This window comes from Pleurodeles waltl, chromosome 5, assembly GCF_031143425.1.
Source record: "Pleurodeles waltl isolate 20211129_DDA chromosome 5, aPleWal1.hap1.20221129, whole genome shotgun sequence".
NCBI classification, from domain to species: domain Eukaryota; kingdom Metazoa; phylum Chordata; class Amphibia; order Caudata; family Salamandridae; genus Pleurodeles; species Pleurodeles waltl.
The window spans coordinates 11,336,285-11,349,125 of NC_090444.1; the positions used below are offsets into that span (position 1 = coordinate 11,336,285).

Genomic DNA, 12,841 nt, shown 5'->3' on the forward strand with positions numbered 1-12,841 from the left:
TAGCTAGCTTTCCAACTTCAGCGACACCTGGAATGCCTCAGCTATGCCAGCACAGATGCCGCAGCCTGCTCCCGTTCCATGGACATCACTACACGCAACAACCGTGGCCTGCATTGCAAGTCCGAAGTGTCCTGCATTGCAAGTCCAACGTTATCGCAACAAGGCTGATGTCACGCAGGGTCATTGCGACACTGCGAAGTCAACACATCACATCTTGATCGAATGGATCTAGTGACCGTGCTGGCTCACCAGGAATCAACACATCACTAACGATGCTGTATCAGCTCCCTCTGTAACCGGACGGAACTGATGCTTCGCCTCCACCTGCCTCGCAGTACGGAACCAACGCCTCATCTACTCAGACGCGGTAAGGGACTGACACCGCACAGGCTCCAGCGACGCCTCTTCTACCCGACTCTGTGCTATATCTTGTTCTTCGTTTTTCAAAGGCACTGTAACTGGGGTCCATGTGACTCCGTGACTGGCAACAGTGGTGTTGGATTGTTGGGAACTACTCCATCCACGACGTTGTGTTATATCCAGTTGGAGCTATTGTGTTTCTAAGTGCTTTAGTTGGATTTAATCTTTTAAAAATTCATAACGTTGCTTGTGTACATTTGATTTTCATAATTTCAACAGTAATGTATTCAGATAATGTGGTGTATTTTTGCGGTGTTTTCACTGTGTTATTGTATAAGTTCTGCACAAATACTTTAAACATTGCCATCTAAGTAAAGCCTGACTGCTCAGTGCCAAGCTACCGGACAGTGGGCACAGGATAATTTGGATTGTGTTGTAACTAGGATTGTGGTCCCTCCTTGGACTTGCAACTAGAGACCCCATTTCTAGCATAATGCAACATCAGAAAGTCCACACTGGGGAGAAATCATATAAATGTACAGAATGTGACAAAGCATTTAGTACCAATCAACAACTATCACAACATCAGATAATCAACACTGGTGAGAAACCATATGAATGTACAAAATGTGACAAGGCATTTATTACCAATCAACACCTAATGCAACAGCAGAAAATCCACACTGGGGAGAAACCGTATGAATGTACAGAATGCGACAAGGCATTTATTACCAATCGGCAACTAATGCAACATCAGAAAGTCCATACTAGGGAGAAACCATATAAATGTACAGAATGTGTGAAGAAAAGTGCCTTCTTGGCACAGTTACTCCCCTCACCTTTTGCCTGATATTGATGCAAACTTGACTGAGAGCGTGTTGGGACCCTGCTAACCAGGCCCCAGCACCAGTGTTCTTTCCCTAAAATTGTTCCCACAATTGGCACTCCCTCGCAGACAGTTAAGTCCCTTGTAAAAGGTGCCCATGGTACCAAAGGCCCTGTGGCCAGGGAAGGTCCCCAAGGGTTGCAGCATGTATTAGCCACCCTGAGAAACCACTCACCAAGCACATGTACACTGCCTCTGCAGCTTGTGTGTGCTAATGGGGAGAAAAAGGCAAAGTCGACATGGCACCCCTCTCAGGGTGCCCTGCCCACAAACCACTGCCTGTGGCCTACGGCAGGGTGCACTATACCACAGGTAAGGGCATGGCTGCATGAGCATGTGCTCCACACCTCCCACTACAGGAACTGTAACACCTAGCGGTGAGCCTCAAAGGCTTAGGCCTCTTGTTACAGTGCCCCAGGGCACTCCAGCTAGTGGAGGTACCCACCCTCGGGAGAAAGCCCAACTTTTGGCCGCAAGTCCTGTGGGAAAATTAGGGAAAACAAGGAGTAACCACATCAGCTTGGACCACCTCTAAGGTGTCCAGAGCTGAGGTGACCCCCTCCTTGAAAAATCCTCCATCTTAGTTTGGAGGACAGGGCCCAATCGGGTTAGGTCTGTGTCCCCCTCCTCAAAGGGAGTGGACACAGGAAGGGTGCAACCACCCTCAGGGACAGTAGCCATTGGCTACTGCTCTCTGACCCCTGAAACGCCAATACATCCAGAATTTAAAGGCTCCTCTGGACCCAGTTCATCAGATTCCTGGTGACCTCACAAGAAGAAAGAAGATGGATTGCTAAGCTGAACCCCAGCAGAGAAGACTGAAGACACAACTGACTTGGTCCCAGCCCTCCCGGCCTCTCTCCAGCTTCAAAAACCCTGCAAGAGTAAAGTGATGCATCCTGCAGGACCAGCGTTCTCTGAAAAGCCTCCAGAGGACTGTCTGCATCACAGAGGACCAAGAACTCCTGTGGACAGCGGCCCTGTCCAAGAAGAAACTCCATCTAAGGACTCCAGAACCACCCCAGGTCCGCAAGTCCTGCCCACTCTGCAGCCGATGCCCACGGCCCGTGTCCAGGTGGCCCAACCGACTAGAGCTGGTCCCCAGGTGATTCTGAGCAAGTGCCCACCATGGCTTGACCCTGCCTGTCCAACACGACAACGCCTGCAGCCTGAATCCGGAGGACACCCCTGACTGCAACAGAACCGGATGATGATACCGTCACCAAAAGGTACTCTGCACCCTCAGCACCCTGACCTTAGGGAATCCAAAATCTGGTGCAGCAACGTCCAGCAGGGTACCCTCCTCCTTGTCCAGCCAGTGGTTTTCTGGAACCGACCCCCTCGATCCAGCCTGCAGCATCTACATGACCCCGGGGTTCCCCTACAGGAAAGCATTGGGAGCCCAATGCTATGTTTGCACCCTGCACCCGGCTGCCCCCGTGCCCCTGAGAGTGTGTGTTTGGTGCTGACCTGTGGTCCGTCAGGTAAACCCCCCACCCCCACCTCCCCGGTCTGCCCTCCGAAGAAGCAGGTCGATGAGTCCGATTGAAGTGAGATCCTTTTATTGGTGTTTGAAGCATTTATTTAACAAGTAAGAGATGAAGCCATGGCTTTGGAAGATGAATGAATAAAAGTGGACTGTTCATGAGTGCTACGGTATCTCTAGGATCATATGTATAGTGTCACCTCTGTGGTGCCCTTCTGTATGCTTTTGGGTAGTAAAGCATGAATTACCATTCAGCACCACGTTATTGTATTATTACTTAGCTATTTTTGATACTTGTTATACATTTTTATCACTGGATACTGTAAGGATGTGCACCTACTGATACCACTACTACCTGTTTCATTGGATCTTAAGTTTGCTGTGAGATGGAATGTCACACCATGAGCTACAGATATCATTGCTAGAGTGAGAATATGGGAGTTCTCCAGCCTAGCCAACACTAGCTATATTAAACATAAATGGCTAGAAGTTTATAACTCAGCAGACAGTAATATTGCTAGATAAGTATACTAGTGCCTGGTGATATGAAAAGGGTGTGCGTCTGGGCTCTACACTGGCTGGTATGATTCCGACAACTGGGATGGCTTTGGAGATGGTTGCAATAGAATCCCAGGGTGCCATGCATAGGCTTCCCCCTACTGGAATTCTTCAGGAATTTACAGACTTTTATAAGAGATTTTACACTCTATTGTTGATATTCCTGCTCAGGGTATATGTGCATACCTGGATAGCGCGACCCTGGCATGGCTTGAACTGGGCAAAGGAAGCCACTGTGCTCCCCTATCGCTAATTGAGGGATTAAGTCTGGAAAACAAATAAATGAGAAATGGTTCAACCCCAGGTGTTGACCGGCTCCCTGTGGAGTTTTATAAAGAACATACAACAGAACTTTCCTCAATTCTACTAGAAATGTACAATGAGACTTGTGTCAACACCAGGGCAGTGCGCGCTCTACGGGCGACTAGAATGCAAAAACCCAGCCCTCTCAAGACAATGTAATTTATGCATTGTGCTGATATGTTGTTGTTTAACCTTTTGCATCGCAGAGTTCAATCCTGAAGACTTATTTTTAAGGTGCTTATAAATACTGTGCATTTGCAATGTATTGCTGCAGGCTTTCAGAGTGTGTCAGGGTGTGGTCCCTTTCCAGGGCCTTCTAGGAGCTTTCCCTGCAGCATGCTTCGGTGTGGTTGTGGGCTGGGCCAAGACTCTATAAAAGGGAGCCAGCCCAGCACCGCATGCTCACTATTCAGAGGTCCCGGTGCAGAGCAGCAGCAACTTCCTGAGCTCCTGTTCTGGTGGCCTACTTTGATCTTCCAGGCCTCTGCCCTTCATATTACATTGGTGATCCTTAAGCAGGGCGGTAAGATGGAGGTTGAGCTGGGCCCCCGACCCCGTTATCGAGTACGCTCAAATTCTTGGGCCTTATTCTTACATGACTAACAATTCACTCTTGTGCGTGTGAATGTACACTTTGGAAGTTTCGTGGCATTTGCATGCTGTTATTCGAATCGGCAAGACGCGCGATTCTTTGTCCGTGTTTAATTCATGTTATTCATTGTGCGCTACCATTCCTTGACACTTACATGGTGGCCTTCGAATCGGCAAGACGCGCGATTCGCTTTCTAGTGATTTAACCCTTGATATTCATTGTGCGCTACCATTCCTTGACAGTTACATGGTGGCCTTTGAATCGGCAAGACGCGCGATTCGCTTTCTAGTGATTTAACCCTTGATATTCATTGTGCGCTACCATTCCTTGACACTTACATGGTGGCCTTCGAATCGGCAAGACGCGCGATTCGCTTTCTAGTGATTTAACCCTTGATATTCATTGTGCGCTACCATTTCTTGACAGTTACATGGTGGCCTTCGAATCGGCAAGACGCGCGATTCGCTTTCTAGTGATTTAACCCTTGATATTCATTGTGCGCTACCAGACGCGCAATTCGCTTTCTAGTGATTTAACCCTTGATATTCATTGTGCGCTACCGTTCCTTGGCAGTTACATGGTGGCATTCTAATCGGCAAGATGCGCAATTCTTTCCTCGTGTTTTATTCATGTTATTCATTGTGCGCTACCATACCTTGGCAGTTACATGGTGGCATTCGAATCGGCAAGACGCGCAATTCGCTTTCTAGTGATTTAACCCTTGATATTCATTGTGCGCTACCATTCCTTGGCAGTTACATGGTGGCATTCGAATCGGCAAGATGCGCAATTCTTTCCTCGTGTTTTATTCATGTTATTCATTGTGCGCTACCATACCTTGGCAGTTACATGGTGGCATTCGAATCTGCAAGGCGCGCAATTCTCTCCTCGTGCTTAATTCATGTTATTCATTGTGCGCTACCATTCCTTGGCAGTTACATGGTGGCATTCGAATCGGCAAGACGCGCGATTCTTTCCTCGTGCTTAATTCATGTTATTCATTGTATGCTACCATCCTAAGGCATTTACTTGGTAGTACTCGAGTTGACAAGTCGCGTGATTTATTCCTTGAATCTACGTTGTGCTATTCATGGTGCACAATCCTTCTATGGTGTTTACTATCTATGTGAAAATCTGCAATGTGCGCAATTCATGTTCCAACATTTTGAGAGAACAAAAAAGGTCAGAGTTCTAGATGGAATGTTGTGTGTTCCTGATATGTATTCTTAAAAGAGATTCATATGATGGTTCAGAACTTATTCAGATTGTTTCCTGATTTTCATGCAAAAGAAAGTACTTGAATTTGAAAGTTTAATTTAACCTCTCTTGATTTCCTCACAGGTATTCAGTCATCTTGAAGCCTAATCATTTTAAGTCTATTCTTAGGTTGTTCATGTTTTCAGAATGACGATGCTTAGAGTCATAGCCTAGTACTGATTTCATGAGATGTTATTTTGATGTTGTGTGTTTTAACCTTTTGCTTCCTACAGGTCTCCTTCCCAGCTGTTCCTTTCCTAATCCCTTTTTCCCCACTTAGACTCTCTTAGACTCTGTGACGAATCTAATCAGAGTATTGGAGCTGTCTTGTGGTGGAAGTGTTGGGAAGGTGCACAGACTCCGTGGATCTGGTGACTCTGACAGAATAGTGAGCCCACAAATTATTATCCTCCTGGTTTGTATATGTTCTCAGCATGGCCACACTGGACGAGCTAGTCAAGGCTATCACCCAGCTCCAGGCAGAGGTGGTATCATCAAAAGATTTGGCAACCAGCCTAGCTGAGAGAGTGAGTCAGTTACAGGATAGGGTAGAGAAGAAGGAACAAAGTCACACAGGTGTGTCTTGGCCAGGTACTTCTTCTCAGACTTCTGGAGGTAATCCGACAAACATTTCCCTCAATGTTCCTTCAGCCATTCCTTTAGCTCCCCCAGAACGTTTCTCAGGTGACCCCTTGAAAGCGCAATCTTTCCTGGTTCAAGTGGAACTACACTTCACCTGCAGACGACATACTTTCCCCGATGCCCAGTTCAAAGTAGCTTTCTTGTTATCATATCTGTCTGGAGATGCCGCTACCTGGGCTATTCCTCTTGTGCGTAAAGATAGTCCCCTGCTGTACAACTGGAGAAATTTTGTTTGTGAGTTTGTGCAAGTTTTTGATCGTAGAACTGTAACACTGTCAGCAGATCGTGAATTATTAGACTTACGCCAAGGGAATCAGGACTTAGGTGGTCATTACAACATTGGCCGTAAAAGCCGCTTACTGCTGTGCAGAAGACCGCCAACACACCGCCGCGGCTGTGGAAATCCACCACAGCTATTATGACCCACAGCTCGGAATCCGCCAAAATTCAGACACCCACACAAGTCCGCCACACCGTAGGTCAGTGATACACTGGCGAAAACAAACCCTCCACCAATATGCCAACAGAAATACGCCCACACTATCATGACACACGAATCCACGTGGCGGTCTTTCAACCACGGTATTCCATTGGCGGTACATACCGCCGCGCTCAAAATACACACACGTTTACAAAACACAGCCACATTGAACAATTCGAAATACACACACCTGATACACATACACACACCACTCCCACACACCCAATACAATATAAAACACACACCCACATCACCCACAAACCCCTACGACCAGAATCACAGAGAGAAGGCAAGAGAGAGACACCACAAACAACTACCAAGCATCCACAGGCACACAATACCATCACTCACAGAACTTCCACCCACCTCACACAACACACCACTAAACATCACCCCACACATCACAACACACACCACCCCACACATCACCCACACCATGGCACGGCAAAGACACCCCAGGTTCTCTGAGGAGGAGCTCAGGGTCATGGTGGAGGAAATCGTCCGGGTAGAGCCACATCTATTCGGAGCACAGGTGCAGCACACCTCCATAGCTAGGAAGATGGAGCTATGGCGAAGAATAGTGGACAGGGTCAACGCAGTGGGACAGCACCCAAGAAATAGGGATGACATCAGGAAGAGGTGGAACGACCTACGGGGGAAGGTGCATTCCGTGGTCTCAAGACACCACCTTGCGGTTCAGCGGACTGGCGGCGGACCCCACCTCCTCCCCCACAACTAACAACATGGGAAGAGCAAGTCTAGGTGATTCTGCATCCTGAGGGCCTCGCAAGAGTAGATGGAGGAATGGACTCTTGTAAGTCAAATCCTAACTATTACATCCCCAACCCTACCTGCATGCTATCAAATACCCCCACCCTCGCCCTCATCCCCATCACTCCGACTCCTCACAAATGTCCCAATATCACAAACCACACATCCCAACACCAAGCCCTGCATGCAACAACACCAGCACAGCACCCACCCAGCGGGCCCATACCTCTGTCCCAGGACACGTCAAGCAGCAGTGTGTCCACCACTACAGGGAACCCAGGCTAACCCACCACCCCAACAACAACAGGGACCTGGGGGCAGTGGTAGTGGGCACACCGTTCAGGGAACAGAGGCCCAGGGAAACAGGGGAACTGGGAGGGCTGCTATGTGACAGGGGGAGGACAGGCCAAGGGAACCCACTCTCCACGAGGCCCTCTCCAACATCATGGGAGCCTACCACCACTCCCAGGAGGCAACGGTACTGGCCAAGTTTCTGGAGACCCAGCGCCTGCAGGAGGAACAGTATTTGGGCTTCAGGGAGGAACTCAGATCCATCAATTCCACCCTGGGCACCATCGTAGGGGTGCTGAAGGAAGTACTCAGCACCAGGAGGGACACTGTGGCACAACAAGGGGCCCCTCACACTAGCCTGGACGATGAACTGCCCACCACCTCCGCCGGCGCTAGTGGACAGGACGCCCCGCCACAGGACCACCACACCAGCACCCCACCCCCTACAGAGGGAGAACCACCCCGCAAATGGTCCCTGAGATCCAGGACAAAGACAGAGAACGATGCTAAGACCCCCGCCAAGAAATGAGACCACCCTGATTGTCATCCTTTTGTCCCACTTTGTCACCCTGTCCATCCTCAAACTGCCCCAGCTCCACTTCCTATGCTCATTTGTGCAATGCACCTGTGTGACAAATAGACTGGACTCTGCCATGGACATTCCTCCACCATCACCCAAGCCCAATTTACAACCCCCTCCAATATTGAGCACTTAAATAAACACCCTTGAAGCACAAAACAATCTGGAGTCAGTCTGTGATTTCGAAATAGTGTATTAGCAATTACAGTGTCAAAATGCTCTTTCAAATGTAATGTCTACATACCTATGTCACACAGCTCTAGTCCATGAGGAAACACCGCAGATGTCACACAGTGGGACCCACATCTGTAAAATCGTAACGGAAAGTGACAACTCAGTGACCATACACTGGGTGAAAACGACAGACAGTAGACAGGTAGTAGTGTTAAAGTACATGTAGTAGGCAGGTTTGTGTTTTTACCTGTGTCTCACTGGAAGTATTGAAGAATCACAGAGGTCCTGTTGTCAATGTCCTCTTCTTCTGCTTCCTCGTCTTCACTGTCCACAGGCTCCACAGCTGCAACAACACCGCCATCTGGACCATCCTCCGGCAGAAAAGGCACCTGTCGTCGCAAAGCTAAGTTGTGAAGCATACAGCAGGCCACGATGATCTGGCACACCTTCTTTGGTGAGTAGAATAGGGATCCACCTGTCATATGGAGGCACCTGAACCTGGCCTTCAGGAGGCCGAAGGTCCGCTCTATTATCCGCCAAGTTCGCCCATGGGCCTCATTGTAGTGTTCCTCTGCCCTTGTCCTGGGATTCCTCACTGGGGTCAGTAGCCATGACAGGTTGGGGTAACCAGAGTCACCTGCAAATGGTGAGGGACAACTGTTAGACACACACTAATCTGTAGGGATTTCCCCAGACCCAGACATCCATTCCCACTGACTTGCTTCCAGGTGCTCACCTAATAGCCACACACGGTGCCTCCGGAGTTGACCCATCACATAAGGGATGCTGCTATTCCGCAGGATGTAAGCGTCATGCACTGAGCCAGGGAATTTGGCATTCACATGGGAGATGTACTGGTCTGCCAAACACACCATCTGCACATTCATGGAATGATAACTCTTCTGGTTTCTGTACACCTGTTCACTCCTGCGGGGGGTACCAAAGCCACATGTGCCCCATCAATGGCGCCTATGATGTTGGGGATATGTCCCAGGGCATAGAAGTCACCTTTCACTGTAGGCAAATCCTCCACCTGAGGGAAAACGATGTAGCTCTGCATGTGTTTCAACAGGGCAGACAACACTCTGGACAACACGTTGGAAAACATAGGCTGGGACATCCCTGATGCAATGGCCACTGTTGTTTGAAATGACCCACTTGCAAGGAAATGGAGTACTGACAGCACCTGCACTTGAGGGGGGATTCCTGTGGGATGGCGGATAGCTGACATCAGGTCTGGCTCCAACTGGGCACACAGTTCCAGGAGTGTGGCATGATCAAGCCTGTAGGTGATAATCACATGTCTTTCCTCCATTGTCGACAGGTACACCAGCGGTCTGTACGCCGGAGGATGACGCCATCTCCTCACATGTCCCAGCGGACGGTGCCTATGAAGGACAACAGCGAGCACAGAGTCAACCAACTCAGAGGTACGTACCCACAGCTTACACAGAACACGAATCATAATCTGAAATTTGGCCTGAATGAGTGTTGAGGCAAGGCCTAGGTATGTGTGACGCAGTTAAAAATTAAGCCATGTGGGCCCCTGAAATGGCGGCTGTCTCACCTGTAAAGTGGGACAATGGGAGGTGATGTAACTGTGATGGCGTTGTACACCGTCGCGGTAGGCGGTCGACGACGGCGGCTCAATTCTGCATTGGTTAACATTGGACCATATGGGTCCCAGGAGCCAATGAAGATGTATGCCGGCGGTGACGGTACGCACCGCCGCGGACGTGACCGCCATTTTCTATCTGTTCAATCACTCGATACCTGATCTTCGACAGAAGAGGACCTACACTGCAAGTGCTGCTGTGACCTCGGTCTGGAAGAGACAATGGCTCGTGCGTCTGGGGAAAGGGCCCCTGCCTTCACATTGGAGGAGTCGGAGAAACTTGTGGATGGGGTCCTCCCCCAGTACACGCTACTATACGGTCCTCCAGACAAACAGGTAAGTACACTGGGAGCATGCTGTATGGGCTATGCCTGTGTGGAGTGGGGTGGATGAAAAATGTGGGGGGGGGCAGATGGAGGCGTGCATGAAACGACGGTGAGTGCATATGCCACATGGCAAGGGTACTGATGGGGGCCAATGACTGTGACGGTGCAGTTGGTAATAACTTTTCTTTTCCCCATGTACAATTCAGGTAGGTCAGCGCCCACCAGAAAAAGGATATTTGGTGTGCCATCGCCAAGGAAGTCCGGACCCTGGGGGTCCACCACAGACGGAGCACCCACTGCCGTAAGAGATGGGAGGACATTTGCCGCTGGAGCAAGAAGACGGCGGAGGCCCAGCTAGGGATGGCCTCTCAATGTGGGAGGGGTGCCCGTCGCACCATGACCCCCCTGATGTTCAGGATCCTGGCGGTGGCGTACCCAGATTTGGATGGGCACTTGAGGGCATCACAGCAGCCACAAGGGGGTGAGTACACTCTCATTCTGCTGATTTTGCACGCAGTGGAGGTGTCCAGTCAGGCTTCTGTGTCATCCATGTGTGCAGATGTCGGCCCTAGCCTTGTAGGCCATGTCCCAGGGATTGAACAGTGGAGCCCAAGTGAGTAGTGCAGGGGGCTTCTGTGTCTGTCGTGTCTGCCAACCGTAGTGGTAATGCATGCACTCAACATGTCTTTCTTCTGTCGTCGTCCCCCTTTTTGTGGTCTCCCTGTTCTTGTGTGCATTAGCATCATCAGGCGGAGGAGCAGTGACACTGGAGCAGGAGGGAGCTGCATCCCACATGGCCCTGGAGGGCGAGACTACAGACTCGGAGTTCACCAGTGGGATGGAGGGCGAGGGGATCTCCACGGTGGGGACAGGAGCTGACACCAGTGACACAGACTCGTCCTCTGATGGAGCTCCCTTGTGGTGGCGGCAACATCTGTGCCCCCCGCATCTATAGGTACAGCCGCCAACCCCCCTACCAGCACCGCCCTGCGGTCCATGTGACTCCGTGACTGGCAACAGTGGTGTTGGATTGTTGGGAACTACTCCATCCACGACGTTGTGTTATATCCAGTTGGAGCTATTGTGTTTCTAAGTGCTTTAGTTGGATTTAATCTTTTAAAAATTCATAACGTTGCTTGTGTACATTTGATTTTCATAATTTCAACAGTAATGTATTCAGATAATGTGGTGTATTTTTGCGGTGTTTTCACTGTGTTATTGTATAAGTTCTGCACAAATACTTTAAACATTGCCATCTAAGTAAAGCCTGACTGCTCAGTGCCAAGCTACCGGACAGTGGGCACAGGATAATTTGGATTGTGTTGTAACTAGGATTGTGGTCCCTCCTTGGACTTGCAACTAGAGACCCCATTTCTAGCATAATGCAACATCAGAAAGTCCACACTGGGGAGAAATCATATAAATGTACAGAATGTGACAAAGCATTTAGTACCAATCAACAACTATCACAACATCAGATAATCAACACTGGTGAGAAACCATATGAATGTACAAAATGTGACAAGGCATTTATTACCAATCAACACCTAATGCAACAGCAGAAAATCCACACTGGGGAGAAACCGTATGAATGTACAGAATGCGACAAGGCATTTATTACCAATCGGCAACTAATGCAACATCAGAAAGTCCATACTAGGGAGAAACCATATAAATGTACAGAATGTGTGAAGAAAAGTGCCTTCTTGGCACAGTTACTCCCCTCACCTTTTGCCTGATATTGATGCAAACTTGACTGAGAGCGTGTTGGGACCCTGCTAACCAGGCCCCAGCACCAGTGTTCTTTCCCTAAAATTGTTCCCACAATTGGCACTCCCTCGCAGACAGTTAAGTCCCTTGTAAAAGGTGCCCATGGTACCAAAGGCCCTGTGGCCAGGGAAGGTCCCCAAGGGTTGCAGCATGTATTAGCCACCCTGAGAAACCACTCACCAAGCACATGTACACTGCCTCTGCAGCTTGTGTGTGCTAATGGGGAGAAAAAGGCAAAGTCGACATGGCACCCCTCTCAGGGTGCCCTGCCCACAAACCACTGCCTGTGGCCTACGGCAGGGTGCACTATACCACAGGTAAGGGCATGGCTGCATGAGCATGTGCTCCACACCTCCCACTACAGGAACTGTAACACCTAGCGGTGAGCCTCAAAGGCTTAGGCCTCTTGTTACAGTGCCCCAGGGCACTCCAGCTAGTGGAGGTACCCACCCTCGGGAGAAAGCCCAACTTTTGGCCGCAAGTCCTGTGGGAAAATTAGGGAAAACAAGGAGTAACCACATCAGCTTGGACCACCTCTAAGGTGTCCAGAGCTGAGGTGACCCCCTCCTTGAAAAATCCTCCATCTTAGTTTGGAGGACAGGGCCCAATCGGGTTAGGTCTGTGTCCCCCTCCTCAAAGGGAGTGGACACAGGAAGGGTGCAACCACCCTCAGGGACAGTAGCCATTGGCTACTGCTCTCTGACCCCTGAAACGCCAATACATCCAGAATTTAAAGGCTCCTCTGGACC

The 12,841-nt window shown here is 49.6% G+C and overlaps 1 protein-coding gene across 1 annotated transcript; it reads left to right on the forward strand.

Moving 5' to 3' along the window:
• Window positions 1-853: 853 nt before the first annotated feature.
• On the forward strand, window positions 854-12,061 carry LOC138296925 (zinc finger protein 383-like). The gene is made up of 2 exons (XM_069236446.1): window positions 854-1,169; window positions 11,688-12,061. The coding sequence occupies exons 1-2, from the start codon at window positions 854-856 to the stop codon at window positions 12,059-12,061; spliced, it is 690 nt and encodes a 229-aa protein (XP_069092547.1).
• Window positions 12,062-12,841: the final 780 nt, after the last annotated feature.

Bases quoted from the DNA above. Each gene is read 5' to 3' on its own strand.
- LOC138296925 (XM_069236446.1), top strand. From the start codon at position 854: ATGCAACATCAGAAAGTCCACACTGGGGAGAAATCATATAAATGTACA. The intron at 1,170-11,687 runs GTGCCTTCTTGG...TTGCAACTAGAG, and splicing joins TACAGAATGTGTGAAGAAAA to ACCCCATTTCTAGCATAATG.